General features: G+C 46.2%; 6 protein-coding genes across 8 annotated transcripts in view; 2 read left to right on the forward strand and 4 right to left on the reverse strand.

Moving 5' to 3' along the window:
• SMCO3 (single-pass membrane protein with coiled-coil domains 3) overlaps window positions 1–18652 on the forward strand; it is a 118448-nt gene that overhangs the window by 87102 nt on the left and 12694 nt on the right. The gene's annotated exons all lie outside the window — the stretch shown is intronic.
• On the reverse strand, window positions 815–1644 carry LOC128788975 (histone H4). Its single transcript, XM_053944347.1, has one exon. It carries the CDS (start codon window positions 1621–1623, stop codon window positions 1312–1314), a length of 312 nt encoding a protein of 103 aa, XP_053800322.1. The 5' UTR covers window positions 1624–1644; the 3' UTR covers window positions 815–1311.
• LOC128788946 (histone H1.03) lies at window positions 3982–9100 on the reverse strand. 3 transcript variants are annotated; one of them, XM_053944314.1, is made up of 2 exons: window positions 7475–9100; window positions 3982–7066 (listed from the first exon to the last, which is right to left on the reverse strand). In XM_053944314.1, the coding sequence occupies exon 1, from the start codon at window positions 9098–9100 to the stop codon at window positions 8420–8422; it is 681 nt and encodes a 226-aa protein (XP_053800289.1). In that variant the 3' UTR covers window positions 3982–7066; window positions 7475–8419. The 3 variants fall into 3 exon arrangements, with proteins under 3 accessions (XP_053800289.1, XP_053800286.1, XP_053800288.1); XM_053944311.1 differs by having other exon boundaries at window positions 3983–7525; window positions 8166–9100; XM_053944313.1 differs by having other exon boundaries at window positions 3987–4667; window positions 6201–9100.
• LOC128788978 (histone H4) lies at window positions 15327–15895 on the forward strand. The gene has a single exon (XM_053944350.1). The coding sequence runs from the start codon at window positions 15358–15360 to the stop codon at window positions 15667–15669; it is 312 nt and encodes a 103-aa protein (XP_053800325.1). The 5' UTR covers window positions 15327–15357; the 3' UTR covers window positions 15670–15895.
• Window positions 16246–16816, reverse strand: LOC128788965 (histone H2A type 2-C). Its single transcript, XM_053944337.1, has one exon. It carries the CDS (start codon window positions 16814–16816, stop codon window positions 16427–16429), a length of 390 nt encoding a protein of 129 aa, XP_053800312.1. The 3' UTR covers window positions 16246–16426.
• LOC128788955 (histone H3) lies at window positions 17524–18569 on the reverse strand. The gene has a single exon (XM_053944324.1). The coding sequence runs from the start codon at window positions 18039–18041 to the stop codon at window positions 17631–17633; it is 411 nt and encodes a 136-aa protein (XP_053800299.1). The 5' UTR covers window positions 18042–18569; the 3' UTR covers window positions 17524–17630.

Consider the following 18652-nt stretch of genomic DNA (forward strand, 5'->3'; position numbering starts at 1 on the left):
CTCCGGCTCTGCATCTCTGCCAGTCTCCTGACAGATTGTAAACAACGTAGAGGCTAAAATTCAGCAGCTACTTGCACTTTATTTTTTTCTTTGTGTCTCTGTTTTGGTTTACCATTTTTAATGATGGGCTGGTTACAAAAGAAGGAAAATGTTCTTTCAGTGCCATACAGAGCTCCTTACGTGAATAGGCACGTTATACCCAAAGACACAACGGACAGATGGGCTGGTACCTTGAAAGAGAGGCACTCAAAAAAATCCAATAACGCAAGTTTGTAGCTATGATATTTAACAAGCTGTAGTGATTGAGATAATTTTAAAGCTACTATTTTCACGTTTTTAATGTTTTAATTTCAGTAGGAAATTCTGCATAAGTTAAGCCATCGACTTTTTTTGGTGAAATTAATTGAAAAGGAATATGGTATTGGTCTCCTATTTAATTTTCCCCTACTCATGAAGGTTTGAGAACACCGGACATGACCACAAAAATTTATTGATATCATTGTTTGAGAGTGTTAAATGATTTTCAAAGGTTTTATATAAAGTTAAAATCGGGTTTTTCCTTTCAGTCATGAAGTACAACAAAAATATTCTTCAAGTGAGCCCAGGACTGGAGTTCTCTTCTGAAAAAGAAAAACATCAAAACAAGGCTTCCTTTGATACATTTTTCAACAAAATGTACTTCTAGGTTCATAATTTGCTTTTTTGTCCAGTCTCCTCCCTTCCCTTCCCTTCCCTTCCCTTCCCTTCCCTTCCCTTCCCTTCCCTTCCCTTCCCACCCCCTCTAAATCACCCCCCAAATGATCACTAGAAAGCATTATTAGATTTACTCTTTTATTTGAAAAGTAAATAAATCATAGACAAGGAAATAAAGGGGGGTAAATAGGAATATCAGAAAGAAAACATTAATCCCAAAGCAAATTTCCAATTTTCCCCTAGTCAAAAGTATCAAATTTCTTTATACTCAGTTAAACACAAAATTTAAAAAAATCAAGGCATGGAGTAACATTTTACATAATTGCTTGAATTGGTGAACATTAAAAAAATATTTTTATTACAGTTGAGGCGATTTTTATGAGAATTCGGAACACTGAAGAACATCATATGGCAAAGACGACTTCCTTGTTAACAGCGAACTTACACATTTGAGACTACTCACAAAGGATTAGTAGGATTACATTAACAATTTTGGAAATATTTAGGACTTCAAATCTCTGCAACATTGTAACACAGCTCTTTTAAAGAAATACGTGGGTGGCTCTTAAAAGAGCCTTTGGGGTTTTTGTTACGGTGGTCCGAAAGGAGCGCAAAACTTTAGCCGCCGAAGCCGTAGAGAGTGCGACCCTGGCGCTTGAGGGCGTAGACCACGTCCATGGCCGTGACCGTCTTCCTCTTGGCGTGCTCCGTGTAGGTGACGGCGTCGCGGATCACGTTCTCCAGGAAGACCTTGAGCACGCCGCGCGTCTCCTCGTAGATCAGCCCCGAGATGCGCTTGACGCCGCCGCGCCGAGCCAGGCGGCGGATGGCCGGCTTGGTGATGCCCTGGATGTTGTCGCGCAGCACCTTGCGGTGGCGCTTGGCGCCGCCCTTGCCGAGCCCCTTGCCGCCCTTGCCCCGGCCAGACATCACGAGACACCTCCGGCTGCTCCCGACACCAGCGGTGTGAAGCAGCGGCGGCCGCGCCGCGGCTTTTATGGAGTTTGGTCCGACCTGGTTGAGGACTGCAGATGAAGGGGGCGGGGCTTTCGCTTGGCTCCCGCCACCTCCCCGGTTTCTCTATGGCGCGACCCGCGAGCAGAAAATTTCGGGATTTGTGTGAATTTTCCTTCTCCGAGGCACAATGGGTTGGGTGTTTCTCTCACTTTTCGGTGCGTTCTTGTGTTTCAGATAGGAAGCAGAGAGTGTCTGGTTTATTAAAATGATTCATGTATTTTTAAAGCTTTGACATTTCCTGATAGCTTAGAAGAAAAAGCTCATTCATATAAAGTTACCCCACTTATTGATTCACTTAAATTATGCTCCGATTTCTTATTTTCAAAGATTCATGTCTTATGTATTTCGGTTTCACTTGCTTGCATGGATTCTCCTGAGCTGCTTCTCTGTTTATACAGTTACTTCACTTTTTTTTTAAATGGATAATCTTGCAGTAAATTCTGTCCAATCATGTTTCTGAGAAATTCTACCCATAATCGTTTTTTTCTCACATCTTCATTTCCCGCCATCTCTGAATGTTATCTCAAGGTGAATTTTCCAGTACAGGTATGCTAACCAAGATTTTACATGTTTCAGTTAAATTTTTTAAGGTAAAAGTATTCTTTTGGACGAATATTTTTACAGTATTTTCCAGTGCGGTGATACCATAAACAAGAGCATGTCTATTTTTAGAGCAATTGAAAAATCAAATACTTAAAAAGAAGAGTAATTTTGCATTTCTCGGGTATTTATTAATTCTAGGTTCAGTCTGTTTAGCGGAGGAAAATGTTCTGAGATTTTCTTGTTGAAATCCAACTCTATTTAGCAAAAAATATTCAGTAGATCATTTTCGACCTGAAAATCATCTGGAAGGATAAAAAAAAAGTTTCCTGTATTGGGTGTTTGCTGCCCTCTCATGGACGTTTTTTGACTGCTTGACAGTGTTTGTTTTTTCTTACTGGCTGGGCAGGTTTATGTAGTGGAATGCAGTGGGGATGCCACGGCTCGGGTCATGGCGTTATCTTTCCTAAGGCCAGTTTGCTCCTTTCAGGGAGGGAATTTCAGGGACTGTGACTGGACTGCTGTGGGAGATCAGGCTATCAGGAGAAACTGGGCACTCTGCAGTCAGCTCTTCTGTCACTTCAAGGAGATCTTGGGAGTAAGGTAGGTATGTCCTGCACTGGTAACAATGCACTTGGTGTCATGTTTGCAGCAGGTTTTCCATCTCTGAGTACACAGATGAGTCCCCAGGGTGTTACCAACAGGGCAGTTTAGCACTAATTGCTGCAGAACTCCCAGAATTTACTATTTACTCTGCTATGAAAATCCAGACCTCCAGTCTGTTCAAGCAGACTTCAGGCACTCTGACTCTATCACAGATCCTCCTTAGGAACTGTTTCCACCTGCAGATGCCATGAGGCTATCACAAAATCCTGGGCAAATCACATACCTAAGAAGCTTGTGATAAGTTGTCCAGTTCTGTAAAGCTGAGCTTTTTTTTTTTTTTTTTTCCAATGGAATAAAATTAAGGTACAGCCTCATAATGTAAATCCTGCTCAATAATGAGCTGCTTCTTGCCAAGGATCTGTGACTACATATAATATTTCCCCCTGTCTCTTGCTGTCTGTTTGCTTTGCAAAATACCAGAAATCATTTGGAAAAGGACTTTTTTTTAAATAATAGATACATGCTTGTTCATAGCGTTAGTCTTTTAACTCATTCCAGAAATACACAACGAATAAAGGGGACCAAGTTTTGAGCTAAGTTCCTGCTCTTTTTGCTCACATCTGATTCTAAGTTATACATCAAATATCATCTGTTCTGTGAGGTATCATTGATAAAATTAAACAGTAACTTAAGATCCATTGAATCATTTCCATTGGAAGAGAAATTCAAAGATCATACAAACTAACCTCTGTGTTGCACTAAGTGTATAGAAACTTGGCAGAAAATGAACACCCTTGCATTCCAGCTGGTCCTCAGAGATCAGAGGTGCTCGGTGCAGCTGGCCTTAATTTCTGATTCCTGCAAATTCAGCACTGTAAGTCTAGTGGTGTAAAATAGGAAGTATGAGCACAGATTCACAAATAGTGCAGTTTAACAATTCAGCTCTATAGATCTGGTTGCATTGAAGAACTACTGTAATCACTGACTGGAGAACAGAGTAGTTTATTGAAGAAACTAAACTACAAATTCAGAATTTCCAGTGCTAAATGCACTATGACAGAGCTCCAGCAAGAACAATAATGTTGTGTTAACCCAGATATTATTATTATTATTATTATTATTATTATTATTATTATTATTATTATTATTATTATTATTATTGCTATTATTATGTGATTAAGTTTACCAAGAAGCTCTGCCCAACTGGGAGGAGGGAGAGGAGAGTAGCCTGTTGACTATCTCCAAGGTCTGTTTGTCTTCCTCCCAAAGAGGTTAAATTTCTACCCTCCTTATACAAAACATAATCTTATCCCGCTCTCCCTCTTTTGTATGACATGATCTAGGTGGAGAACTGAGTAAAATAGTCACATATGTGGTCGCACATACTACATAAAAGTTATTAATGTAAGCAGTAGCATGCAATTTAACATATAACTGACTTTACTGGGCAAAAGTTACTTGTCTTGCTGTGTCCTTCAATGTTCAGATCATGACTTTGTTCCATTTGTGCTGTTCCTCAGAGCCAAAGCGTGACCATCCTATCTTCACCTTCAGCCCCATCATTCTCTCTTGACATCAACAAGGCATCTTCCAATGTGCCCAGATAACAGGAGGTACAGTGCAGGCCACAGGCAGTGAGCTACAGCCCTTGCCTTGGCCCTTGCTTGTTATTTCACACCTCTGTGCTGTAGGCAAGGACTTCTTTTACTAGATCAAGTTTCAATGCTTGATGTAAGCCATTTTTACATTATTTACAAAACATTATTATTTTTTTACATTTCAATTCTTCCATAACTGCTGGCAGCTCAATCCTGAAATAATTGAAAAAAGAATCCTGCAGTCACTGAGGTTTCACTGATGTCTCAGCAGTTAATGCAGTACTGATAAGCAAAACTCATATGGCAATGGAAGTGCAAACAGATCAACCAAACAATATGTGCAAAATGAAAGTCAGAATGCAACTTAACTCCGAATCTATAAATAATTGTCCAAAACTGAGTATGGAGAGTGAATGGAGATTCCAGGAGGAGTCACATGGATTACTTCATTATGCTTTGACAATATGTTATGTAGAGGAGAAATCTCAAATTCTCACAGAAAAAAAGTATTTGATAACCCTGTGTCCAGCAGAACACTGCATGCATTGTGATCTAGACAGTAAAAAAGAAACTTGTGGAAGGAAAACTCTGTTGTGCAATCTTACTGCGTCAAAGGTGTCTAGTTGAAAAGTGGCTCTGTACCCAAATTCAAGCTGGTTCAAATCTGTACTGACATGCAAGCAGCAGAGAACAGGTCTGGTGTTAAGGCTATTTATGTTGCACTCTTCCAGACTCCACATCTGGCTGTCCCCAACTTCCTGCCCATATATTGTAGGAGTTTCAGAACTGAAAAGAGTTTCTCCCTTTTGAGAACCTGTAAACTTAGTCTTGAAATGTACATAACTTCCATTTTACAATTTATTTAGCCCAGGATAATAGGAAGAACTTTTTTTCTGCTTAATTCAGCTGTCATGGTTTAACCCCAGCCAGCAACTAAGCACTGTGCAGCTGCTCCCTCACTCATTCTCAGAGATGGGGGAGAAAATCAGAAAAGTGAAAAAACTTTGTGGCTTGAGATAAAGACAGTTTAATTGGTGAAGCAAAAGCCATGCATGCAAACAAAGGAAAACAAGGAATTAATTCATCACTTCCCATGGCGGGCAGGTGTTCAGCCACCTCCAGGATAGCAGGGCTCTGTCACACCTAATGGTGACTTGGGAAGATAAAAGCCATCACCGGAATACTCCCTTCTTCTTTCCCACAACTTTATCTGCTGTGCATGAAACTGTATTATGTGGAATATCCCTTCTGGGATATTGGTATTGGGATCATCTGTCCTGGCTGTGTCCCCTCCCAGCTCCCTGTGCACTCTGAGAGTCCTCATGGGTGAGGTGGTGTGAGAAGCAGAAAAGGCCTTGGATCTGTGTAAGCACTGCTCAGCAATAACTAAAACATCCCTGTCTTATCAACACTGTTTCCAGAATAAATTTTAAACATCTTGCCTGAACTAACACCGTTTGCTTTTTATGGAAGTCTAGCTTCTAATTTTCTCTACCAAACAGAAGATTTCTTAATTAATTAGTGGAATAGTTTCACTTGCAATAAAACTCCACCTCTGATGCTTTTTAAGACTTGAATCATTAAGGGAGACTTTTTTATTGTTTTTCAAAGACATGATGAGGCCAGGCAGAATAAACTCTTTCATCTGACAATAACTGCCATAAAAGACATACACAAGAAGTACAGGAATAACATAACCCACTAAGAGAGAATGAACACATGGAGAAACATATATTTGAAAAGTACCTGGTTTTGTGGTAATCTGACAGGCAATTGGCCTTTGTGGTGACTAATGCTGATGAAAAATTCTGTAACTCCCATCATAAAAAAGCGTTCATCGGTAGAAAGTGATTTTGACAGGTTCTTACATCTGTTCTGCTATATGTAGGCCTTGATCTAAATCAGTGGTTCATTTGGCATTATTGGAACATCACAGACTTTTGATATTGACATTTACTAAGTAAATCTGTGAAATAAACAGCTGACCCTGTGGAAGAGAAAACAAATGAAACCAGGTCTTCCTTGTAATAAATTGCAGTACTGAACACTTGCGGTTTATGTGTTTACCTTCCTTCTAACTTTGGGGCAGATTAGCATTTAATCATATAGTATATCCTTTTGGTTTTTGTCAAAGTATGACCAGACACTAAACACACCTTAGAAAATACTGAGCAGAGCTCATATATTTTCTTTCTTTTGCCAGTATCATGAGGCATCTTAACATGCTTAATGAAAAAAAAATAATGACCATATGTCCAAAAAATATGTCATAGAAGAGTGAGATGTGTTCCCTCTTCACTGCAATCATAAATCACACAACTGAACCTCAGTCCAGTAGGTTATCAAGGAACTTGTGCCATGACAGCAAAGCAGTAACCCCTGAGTTTTTCTTAGGATATCAGCTTTTCTTATGTCCAGAATAGGAATCTGCTTATTAGCTAGAGAAACCTACTGAAGGTGATGTGGGGTCCTGAGGGACAGACAGACAGACACCATGTCAGTGACTTGGTAATTCCACATAAGGTGTTTCTGAGGCAGAATCAGTCTGGAGCTGTGCACAGCTCTCCCACAGCTGAGATCAGATGGCATCTGCAGGGCCAGCAGTGCACAAGCTGAGGGGAAAAGTGGATGAGAAATGGTGAATTTGGGTTACTGACTGATATGCCAGTGATGCAACTGGCATAAAGATGACATTACACTTATCCCCGCAGTATGAGTTTTCCCAGACCACTCTTGCCCTTTGCCACTGCACTCCCTTTTCCCAGTAGCTATCTGCTCTGCTGCCCAACTCAGCTTGACAAGTTTAACAGGAATTTTTTGGTTTGATGCTAATTTTGTTCCTGTAATGGGCAGCATAACTACTGGAGCTTATATACAGTGCATTCAGCGTTCCTGCACACATACACCCTTTCTTGTTGTGTGGTAATTTCTTACAATATTTAAATAATCTCTTAAAGTGAAAGATCAGTTTTGCTCGGGCTTTGTGCTCATTAACAAAGCTATGATTACCTCATACTCACCGTAAACCACTTCCTCACAGAGCAATCACAGTGAAAAGTGTGCACTGCATCCTTTAAACAGAGACGGGAGAGTTGCCAGTGACCAGAGCTGTTACATGTGCAGAAAATACCAAGTTTTTATGGTTCGAATTGCTCAAAAATCAACACCCGGGAAAGAACTGAGCGCGGCAGCTCCAGTGAGCGAGAGTTTGAGCACCGAAGCGGAGGACTGCGGGCAGCAGCAAGGCAGCTCGAAACCTCGAACTTCTCGGACCCCGCTGGCCCTACGGTTTCCAGAGCGGGTACAAAACTGGACGGGAAGTGAAAAGGCCGAAGGGATGAGGGAGGTGGGAGAGGCGGTACAAACCTACCAGGGAGTTCGTAAGCCTCTTCCGTCAGGTAAATGTAGAGAAAGGTGGAGCCCCTCTTTAACCCGAAAATTGCTGGGCATTAGAAAACCCGAGAGCGACGGCCAATGTTTGCGGAGCGCGGGCTTTTCGAAATCTGCCGGGCTCTGGGGGCGGTGCGAGGCTCTTTCCTGCGCAGCTCTCCGCCTCCCGGCTGACAGGAGTTGAACTACGGGGAGCCGCAGCATCCCCATCCCCCAACCCTCCCTCCGAAGAGCCGAGGCGCCTTGAGCGGTGCCTCTCACTACCCCGAGGAGCTCCAGGCAGCACCGATTTCCCGCAACGAACGCTCGGGGATTATTTACTTAAATGAGATGCGCCGCCGTGAGCTCTGCGCTGCTGCTGCTCTGCATCGGCGAAGAGCAAGACCGCAGGGAAGTTGCCGGGTCCACCTAAAAGCAGAGGAAAAAAAAAAAAAAAGGTTTTAATTGCGCATGGATAACACGAAAAAAATATTAAAAACTTAAAGAGTTTCAGCTCTTTTTGTGAAAACTTGGGTGGCTCTTAAAAGAGCCGTTGGGTTTATCTGCAAGGCAGATAGGAATTTTTTCTGCACCATTTATTTTTTCTTGGGTGCTGCCTTCTTTGCCTTGGCCGCTTTGGGCTTAGCTGCCTTGGGCTTAGCTGCTTTGGGCTTCACCGCTTTCGCCTTAGCCGGGCTCTTTGCTGCTGCCGCCGCTTTTTTGGGTTTTGCAGCCTTTGTCACCTTCTTGGGGCTCTTCGCTGCTTTCTTGGCTGCGGCGGCCGCCGGCTTCTTGGCTTTTTTGGGGCTCTTTTTCGCTGTCACCGGCTTCTTCGGCTTTTTGGCGGCGCTGGCGGGCTTCTTCGCCGCTGGCTTCTTGGGCTTGGCTGCAGCAGTTTTTTTCTTGGGGGCTTTTTCTTTTGCTTCTCCGGGTTTCTTGCTGAGACGGAAGGAGCCGGAGGCGCCGGTGCCCTTGGTCTGCACCAGGACGCCCTTGCTAACGAGGCTCTTGATACCCAGCTTGATGCGGCTGTTACTCTTCTCCACATCGTAGCCGCCGGCGGCCAGCGCCTTCTTGAGCGCGGCGAGGGAGAGCCCCTTGCGCTCCTTGGAGGCGGACACGGCCTTGGTGATCAGCTCGGTGACGCTGGGCCCCGCGGGCTTGCGGGCTTTGGAGCCGCTCGCCGCCTTCTTCGGCTTCTTGGCGGCGGGAGCTTTGGCCGGGGCCGGGGCGGCGGCGGCGACATCGGGCGCGGCGACGGGAGCGGTCTCGGCCATGGCGGCTCCTGCTCGATCCGGGCGAACAATGGAAGTGCCGCCGCCGCCGCCCCTTTTATAGCAGCGCCGCGCGCGCTGATTGGTGCGCAGCGCTCCGCTCCGCCGCCCGCCGCCGCGCCCGTTGTGTTTCTTCAAAGTCCAAAAAGGACTTTTTCTGCACGAAATTTGCCGCCTATGCACCCCGTTTCTTGCCGGGAGGGAAGGGGGGAGTCTGTCCTACATGCTAGTGGAGTTTCCCTTTAGAAGGAGCAGAAATGAGGGAAATGCGACCGCTGAAACTTAGCGGCGGGCAGCTGCAGAGACCTCGGCAGAGAGAAACCTTCGGTTTATACTTTAAATTAAAATTTTACCGTGAGCTAAATGGGCACAACTGGCACAAAATCTTGTTCATTAAAAGGTGCTCTAGAAGACATGTAAAAAACAGAATGGTTTGAGCGGTTGGTGTCAGAGTAAATGGATATTTAATCCGAGGAAGTAACACAGTTTTGCCCCATGGTCCCAGACGCTGATGCAGAGCTGGCTCCCTCGGCTGAGCCGCTTCCCTCCCAAATCACCCCGCTCAGCGTCTTTTCAGAGATCACAGTGTCTCAGCTAGTGCCTTTTGGGGAGATGTTTGTGCTTTAGCAGCATGTGTGAAAGTCAATGTTACTTTCCTTATGCTTCGGCATTTCAGAGGAACAAAGCACCGACGTGCCCCCTCTATACAATGATGTTCCTGTCACTGCATTTTCAATACAACCTTAACGAAGTAGCTTTCGTTTGTTAAATTCAGAAATCAGGATAACTGCAATTACAGTTTATCTGCTTTTAGTGTTAATACGTACAAAGTAATAAGAGTATGTTATAAGAGTAATTATTTTTCTCTGTCTCATAATTAATTAAAATGGATTGAGAAGCAGAATCTGGAGTGCACTGAATTTTTAATTGTACGGGGAGTTAAACCTGAAAATTCGTCTTTTGAAGGTATGTTGAGTAGCCAGGAGACTTCTTTACTTTCAGAAGAAAAGAACCCACACCTTAGCGAGAGGATTTCTGCCCCGAGAAGTGGCAGCTCGCTATTACAAACAATGGATGGATTCTCTCTTTTTTCTTTTTCTTCGCTTTCAATGCAATGTTGCTTTCTTTCAAACACCGAGCAGTTAACAGTCTGCCTGCAACAGTATTGTGTTCTGTACCCTCCATATCCGGGGCTATCATCAGCTCCTAAAACCCCTCGAGCAGCTATATTCAGAGCTAAAAGGAGGTGTGAAAGGATGAATGAAATGTCGGTGAAACGTAGAGTCCCCGCTGTTTGAGACTGTGAAAATAAAGAAACACAGTGACTTGAGTAATTTGAGAAATGTCATGTTCTTTTCTTATTACCCATGCTTAATTGAAAAATCTTAACTGCTACAATCAGAGGAAACTCTAGATTTATTCTAATAATTTGAAATACCTTTTTTTCCCTGCTTGGAGGTAAATGTTGAAAAAATACAGCTTAGTGAGGTCTCCCTTAGTAAACCTATACAACAAAGGTAAATGCACGTTTTGGATGATAACAAGCATAACAAAACCGCAGTGTGATCCTGCAGAATGTTGCATTGTTTCTTGATTAATCACAGAAATGAGAAAATAAATGTAATGCCCATTTAATCTGATACTTATTTCCTACAGTGGGGGAGGATTAAGGCCTTTTGTGACACTACTGAACACTATCAGAATGCTGAAAATATTTTTTTTATCTAAACTAGTAACAGTAACCTCATAGCCAAGAACAGAGTTCAAAACCTCCCAGAGGCAGTAGTGCTAAGATCTGTAGTTGTCTACTCCCTTGATATTTGTATAGAAGTGATTCTTTTGTGTCAAGATATTCATATTTATTGGCAACTTTCTGTCCACTTTCTGGGCTTGTACAAGAACTGTTGTAATCTTGACCAATCCTTGAAGACTCGGTAATCCTTTTATTTCTTCCTACTTCTTTATGGCAGAAAGGAATTCTGAGATTCCTGAGAAAATAAACAGAACATTAGTATTTTTCGTTATTTTAGTTGTCATGACTGTATATTGATTTACTTAGAAACTGGAAAGTGTTTAGAGTTTTGATGCTACTCTCTCAAGCTCATCGCTCCTTCATGTAAGATATCAGTGAGCCTTGGAGATAATCTCTACCCCCTGTGAGAGACCAAGAAATGACAGATTGGTAGTGTGGGGCAGTGGATGCTCGTAGAAAATGAACCATTATGAACTCCTATTCAGTAGAGACCAAAACAAAGGTGAGCATAAGACAGGAAGGGCAGACCTGAGTGTTGATGCAAGTCAGAGATAATTTGCCTTTTTTTCTTCACCTACATTTTGCTTTTGGATATTCAAGTGCAATAGCTTAGAATCATCCAAGTATTTGTATTGTAGTCAAGTAAGTGGGCTTTAATTTCTCAGCCACTGTAGACTAAAATTTATTTTTTCAGCCACTATAGAAAAGCCAAAAAAGGGAACATCTGCTCAACACAGCAAGTTGGTGCATTTGCATATGTATACCAGGAAGGCTTCCCAAGGCTTTGATACTTCACCATTTCTTCACATAGAAGTTGTGTTTGGGTATCATCACTCCATTCACCTTACCCATATTTTTAAAATCATCAAATGTCAATAGAAACATCAAAATATTTTAGTAAAATATTGTTGCTTTTCTCCCAGGGAATAAATATGCTTATGAATTAACACGGGCTTACACAGAGATTCTACCAAGAATTTCTTAGAAGGTTAATAGAGGGGGAAAGAAAAAAAAAAAAAAAAAACCACCACTGTGAAGTGGATTCATGCTGTGCATCAAAATCCCACACATGCTGTAAATGAATTCAACTTTATGCAAATTGCTTACCAAAACTGGACATCTACCCTTGCTCCTGTTCCAAAGATGAGAAGGGTAGGTAGTAAGAAATTACTGTTTTATGTGCTTTAATGCCAAATTTCAAAGGTGATGCCTAGCACAGGTGTTTTGATGTAAAATAAACAATGAATCTTTGCTACTTCTGTGAAAATAAGTGAAAGGCTACCATTATTTTCCTCTGTGCCCACTGACATTTATTTTCCTGGATGACTAGTAAAGTGAAAATGTCCTATAACAAATGTAGATTTAGTATTTCCATTACCCCATGCCTAAATGAACAGCACCCAAATTCTTCACCAAGTGTTGTGGCTTTCACAATGGTGAGGCTCCTGGCTTGGTTGTAGAGCAATCTTATTTTATCTATCTGATAATTTCTGGGTATAGGCCAAGACCTATGGTGAGATATGCACTTCAGAATGTTAAAAAAGTCTTTATTCCACATTTGAAAGACATATAAGTTTTGTTTCTTTTGTTTCTTCTTCTTTTTTTTTTTTTCCCTCATGCAATTGAACATGCCTCATTTTCAGGAAATAGAACAATTTTTAAATGACAGAAATTCAAATTCACACTATTCAAATACAGATGGAAACTATATCGCTGTCTTTCATTCTTTGTCCAGTAATACTCTTGAGAGGACAGAAATCCTCTTGGTCAGCATGCAAAAACACAAATGGACTGTAATTGTTTTTCCCCTTTTCAGTGGAACACAAGGAGTTTCTGATGCAGCATGAGACCTAAATCTGCTGCTGGAGTTGGCAAAACCATGCAAATTGTAAGAAGGGACATTTTATGCTTAGGCAACAGCACAGATCTGGTAATAAGCATAGACTAGAAAGAGCCACTTTCCAGGTTAGATTCCCAAAGCTGATTGAAGAATGTTGTGACCTACAGTGGTTTTCTAAAAAGCATGTTATAGTTCTTCCCAGAATTTTAGTGGTAGGAGGTGAGTGAGGCCTTCTGGTCTACAACCAATGAATAGGCATTGCCCTTTGGAAACTCCAGATATGGCACAAGCAGATAAAGGTTTTATACAGTGTAGTGAGGGAGGTCAAGGATGTTTGCAAAATTTCTAACCTATGTGGTTTCTTTTCCTTTTCCTTCATATGGCAAAATCACTTCATGGAGTTCCCCAACTCCATTGATAGCAGGTAAGTGAATTCCTGTTACTGTGTAACAGACCAGACTCTCGTGGTTACTTTAGACCACACTCCAGGTCTTTCTGCATTGAATGGAATGCCTGCTTGCCTGTTTCAAAACTTACTATGTTGTAGTTTTAACAAAATACATCTTGCATTGTAACATCAAAATATGTTTTTTTTCCCTTTCAGTTCTTATTAAACTACATTAAAATATCAATTGTTTCTTCTAAAAAAAAGAAACTTACATTCCTCCTTCTTTTTTGATGATCCTCTTGTCTTAACACTGCTGCATTAAAATCTCTTTACTGAGCATTTACAAAGGAGGAAGTTTTATTTTTAACCTAATGGTGTAAATTGCACATGAATAAAGCAAAGCTTCCACAAGAACTTTCATCTAGTCTTCTGCCCTTGGAATTTTGAGTAAACAACCAAAATTCAGGGAAAAGTGTGTCCCTGCTGCTTTGCAGTTTTGTCAAAATTTTAATCCTTGCACATAAAAGGAGATTATCAGGTGGATTCTTCAGCATGCATTGAAGTAGAAAAAAGAGGGGAAGATAACCAGATGGCTCATAAGTGAGTGAAAATATTATTCAAAAAGAGTTAAACAAAAATATAATGTTTGTGAAACCTTGCTTTCTAAGGCTCTACATATCTATAAACATTTGGGAGCATATAAACCCCTGGGCAGCCATTTCACAGCAATTTCTGATGTTTTCTGTGGCTGGAGGTAATTTTGAGATTCAGTTTACTGCTGACATGCTCACATCTCACGTATTCAGTGCTGGTCCTCACTGCAGAAATACAGAGAAGTCAACTTAGTGTTTGTAACATACAAATCAAAATATCTTTCACATAAAATAATAGTTTTGTGCAGATTTTCTGAAAGAAAAAAACAAACAAACCCAAAAACTATCCAAGCAAAAAACCAAACAGCACAAAACCCCTCAGAAAAACATAACACCCTCCCCCAACAAATCCCAAGTAGGAAAACTTAAACAGGGGAAATAAATTAAGAAAAACTATAGGAAATTATTTCGGAATTTTTAAGATCAATTAACACAATACTTGCCATGGTTAGCCAGTGGCTTTATACATTATTAAGCTATTCAATATTTTCTAGTATATATATATATATATATATATATATATATATATGTATGTATGTATATTCACAGCAAGTGCTGCTTAAAAGGGTTCCAGATGATATGTAGGTCCAAAACCCATATGTAAAAAAGGAAAAAGACTACTGAAGTGGACAGATGCTTTTCTGGCAATTATTTTCACTGTAAGCTGTACTTGGTTAAGTTTCTTTATAAAGTACTGTCATATAAATTCCCAGTAAACAGTAGACAGCATCAGAAGAACAAGAGATTAAGATGATTTAGTGCTACTCACTAAAGGAAATAAAATCAAATTATAAAAGATCTGCCCCCATGCTTGGAAAATCTTATTGCTGCCAAAAGGTAGTCTATTTAAACCCAAATTTGACAAGCAAAAAAAAAAAAAAAAAAAAAAAAAAGTTATGCTGTAGGTAAAACAGTAAGGTAGAAAACATTCATTGTAAATCTGAAGGAGCAACAAAAATAGGAAAACAAATATGTTTCTGTTGTGACATCTGGTAGAAAAAGTGATGTGACAATGTTAGAAAGAAGTTACATGTTGCGCAGGAGGAGGCAGGAGAGAAGAGGGCGAAGTTCAGGAAAGTGGCTGCTGAGGCTTTTCGCTTTTCGGAAACACGGTACTGGTACCGGGAGAGCACAGCGCCAACACTCACTAAAAGTTCGTGCAGTCGGCAAGGCCGGCCGAGCCGAAGCGCAAGGGCAAAGTGGACTGCAACCCTTCGAGGAACGTGAGACTGGACACACCGAGCCCAGATCGACACCACCGCGGGGACCCGCTAAAACATCATACACAGCTCTCGGGTCGTCGCCGCCCGGAGGGGACGAAGCAAGGAAAAGCGGTTCGGGAGAAACGAGGGACCGGGGTAATGCGAGCGAGGCGGTCGGAGCCGGAGGGGGGGGGGCAGAGACGGAGGCGGGGACAGGCGCGGAGAAAGCAGCCGGGGCCCGGGGAGGCGCCCGCCAGCGGCCGAAGGGGCGGAGGCGCAGGCTCGGCCCCCGCCCTCCGTGCCCGCCCCTGCTCCCAACCAGGTCGGACCGCACCGCTTAAAGGCTCGGGCGCGGGCGGCGCTGCTCACAGCAGCCGCGTACGGTAGCAGCAGTAGCAGCAGCAGCAGCAGCGCGGGTGTCATCATGTCTGGTCGGGGCAAGGGCGGCAAGGGGCTCGGCAAGGGCGGCGCCAAGCGCCACCGCAAGGTGCTGCGCGACAACATCCAGGGCATCACCAAGCCGGCCATCCGCCGCCTGGCTCGGCGCGGCGGCGTCAAGCGCATCTCGGGGCTGATCTACGAGGAGACGCGCGGCGTGCTCAAGGTCTTCCTGGAGAACGTGATCCGCGACGCCGTCACCTACACGGAGCACGCCAAGAGGAAGACGGTCACGGCCATGGACGTGGTCTACGCCCTCAAGCGCCAGGGTCGCACTCTCTACGGCTTCGGCGGCTAAAGCCTTGCGTTCTTTTTAAAACACGGCCCCCATATCACAAAGGCTCTTTTAAGAGCCACCCACGTATTCCTTGAAAAGAGCTGTGTTGCTGTGTGTTGATATTGTTGCATTTGCTGCTGGTTCCTTCCCTTTGACACTGTACCTCTCCCCTCCCTCTCGCTGTCCTGCTCTGATTAGGTCAGGCCGCTGCTTCTCAGCGGCCTTTTGTAAAAAAACTGGGGTCTCTTAATATGCTTAAGTTGTCCACGATAAGGCCATTGCAGAATTTTTCTTCTTACTGCCGGCCCGTGACTCAAAGGCAGCTGCAGAGCCAAGAGTAACGTTTTGGATGGGGCTCTTTGCTCTTCCGGCCGCCGTTGCCGCCCGCGGGAGCGCGGGTCCACGGCCGGGGAGGGTTCGGCGCCCGCGCCATTTCCAAAAGCCCGCGCAGGCCACGATTGGCTCCGGGACATTCCGTTCTCCCCTCCGCCCGCGCTCGCCCCGGCACAGAGCAGCTCCCTGCGGGCCGGGAACACAGTGCTCCGGCCGGTCCCGGCCCGCGACAAAACGCAGCCCGGCACAACCAGCCCAGGCTGCCTACGGCCAACACACGCCAAACCACACACACACACACAGAGCCAGAGACAAGCACAGCCGCCCTTCCCTCTCCACTGGCACCGTGGCCACAGCATTTCAAGCCCTTTCTCGAGGCTGTGGGTGGCTCTGAAAAGAGCCTTTGGGTTTCGCTTGTGGGCTCCGGACGCTTCCGCCGCCTGGTTTACTTGCTCTTGGCTTTGTGACTCTCAGTCTTCTTGGGCAGCAGCACGGCCTGGATGTTGGGCAGCACGCCGCCCTGCGCGATGGTCACCTTGCCCAGCAGCTTGTTGAGCTCCTCGTCGTTGCGGATGGCGAGCTGCAGGTGGCGGGGGATGATGCGCGTCTTCTTGTTGTCGCGGGCCGCGTTGCCCGCCAGCTCCAGGATCTCGGCCGTCAGGTACTCCAGCACGGCCGCCAGGTACACGGGCGCGCCGGCGCCCACGCGCTCCGCGTAGTTGCCCTTGCGCAGCAGCCGGTGCACGCGGCCCACGGGGAACTGCAGCCCGGCCCGCGACGAGCGCGACTTGGCCTTGGCGCGCGCCTTGCCGCCCTGCTTCCCGCGCCCGGACATCTTCCCTCACTCGCTCGCTCGCTCTGCCGCCAAACTCCCGCCGCCACCGACAAACAGCACCGCCGTCACGGCAGCCTCAGGCCTCCGCCTTTATATCCCCTCCCTGCGCGCGGCCGCCGCCTCCTGATAGGCCGAGACCCCCTATCGGGGAAGGCGCAGCCCAATGGCGCAGCGAATCTCACGCTGACCAATCGCGAGGGGCTCAGCGCCGAAAGGCTCCGCCCACGCTCTCCACCCGGCCAATGACGAGCGGCGGCGGGCGGGCACGGCCCCGCCCACGGCAACCGCCGCTCCCGCCGCCGCCGCCCGGACCGGCGGGGCCGCGCTGCCCCGTCCCGCACCGCGTTCGCTCTCTCCCGTGTTTTAGTGTGCTTTTCAAGCCGCCGGGCTGCACAGAGCCGATCGGGAGGGCCGAGTCCATGAAATAAAGAGACAAAGAGAGACAGTGCGGCGGTGACTGTGAGGGGAGAAAAGGGGGACGGGGGGGACACGCACGGACTGAGAGGGCAGTTCAGTTCCCTTTGTTCCATAGTGTTTTTTTTCTCCCCAAGGTTTCGCCCGATTTTAACAGTTGCGATCCTACTTTCGAGCTTATAAAACGTTATACACTTCCCTGTAACGGAAAGACAATCCTCGGACGCATGGCAAAATATAAATATAGGAAATGCAACACTTTATCTACTTTCACTACATATTTGTAAAAAACCTCAAAGTGGTACAGCTCCTTTTATTGTGCGTGTAGTGGCTCTTAAAAGAGCCTTTGTGTTGTCTTAAAATAACTTTCTCAAAACAGGTGGCCCAATACTAAAAAGGTTTATGCGCGCTCGCCGCGGATGCGGCGGGCCAGCTGGATGTCCTTGGGCATGATGGTGACGCGCTTGGCGTGGATGGCACACAGGTTGGTGTCCTCGAAGAGCCCCACCAGGTAGGCCTCGCTGGCCTCCTGCAGCGCCATGACGGCCGAGCTCTGGAAGCGCAGGTCGGTCTTGAAGTCCTGCGCGATCTCGCGCACCAGGCGCTGGAAGGGCAGCTTGCGGATCAGCAGCTCCGTGGACTTCTGGTAGCGCCGGATCTCGCGCAGCGCCACCGTGCCGGGCCGGTAGCGGTGCGGCTTCTTGACGCCGCCCGTGGCCGGCGCGCTCTTGCGGGCAGCCTTGGTGGCCAGCTGCTTGCGGGGCGCCTTGCCGCCCGTCGACTTCCGCGCCGTCTGCTTCGTGCGCGCCATGGCCCAGCACCAGCACACAGCCGCTCGCGCGCACCACACCACAGCGCTCGCCAATCCAGCGGCTCCGCCGCGCCGCTATTTATAGCCCCGCGCTCGCGCCCGCGCGACACCGGCCGCCTGCCATTGGACGCTTCTCGCGAGCCCGGGAAAAGACCCCGCCTCCGGGGCGGGAAACGCGCCCTGGCCTCGCCCCGCCCCCGCCCCCTTCCAACAGCGGCTCGCAAGGCACAGGAGGGGCGGCCCCGGCCCCGGCCCCGGCAGCGCAGGCGAGCCGTGCGGTACGGTGTCGCTGCCCGAGCCTCGGGCTCGCCCTGTTTTTTCCAAAGCCGCTCCGCTCGCATTCATTCCCGGCCTCGGGACCGCTGGCTAAAGCTGCCGCCGGCAGCCGCCTCCTTCCCCGAGGGCTCGCGGTTTCTTCCCGCTCAGTAGCCGCCTTCGGTTCAGGGCCGCGGCAGAAAGGCTGAAGGCGCAGGCGGCAGCCGACTTCCCTGGCCCCGCCGAGCTCTCCCGGCTGCCGCCCCGGCCCGCTGGAAGCGCCGCGTCCCTTGCCGGGAGCGCGCCCCGGAGAAGCGCGCGCTCGGGGCTGCGAGCCGCGAGCGCCGCCAATCAGC

Source organism: Vidua chalybeata, chromosome 5, assembly GCF_026979565.1.
Source record: "Vidua chalybeata isolate OUT-0048 chromosome 5, bVidCha1 merged haplotype, whole genome shotgun sequence".
NCBI lineage: Eukaryota > Metazoa > Chordata > Aves > Passeriformes > Viduidae > Vidua > Vidua chalybeata.

Coding starts and splice junctions, on each gene's coding strand:
- LOC128788978 (XM_053944350.1), top strand. CDS start 15,358: ATGTCTGGTCGGGGCAAGGGCGGCAAGGGGCTCGGCAAGGGCGGCGCC.
- LOC128788965 (XM_053944337.1), bottom strand. CDS start 16,816: ATGTCCGGGCGCGGGAAGCAGGGCGGCAAGGCGCGCGCCAAGGCCAAG.
- LOC128788946 (XM_053944314.1), bottom strand. CDS start 9,100: ATGGCCGAGACCGCTCCCGTCGCCGCGCCCGATGTCGCCGCCGCCGCC.
- LOC128788955 (XM_053944324.1), bottom strand. CDS start 18,041: ATGGCGCGCACGAAGCAGACGGCGCGGAAGTCGACGGGCGGCAAGGCG.
- LOC128788975 (XM_053944347.1), bottom strand. CDS start 1,623: ATGTCTGGCCGGGGCAAGGGCGGCAAGGGGCTCGGCAAGGGCGGCGCC.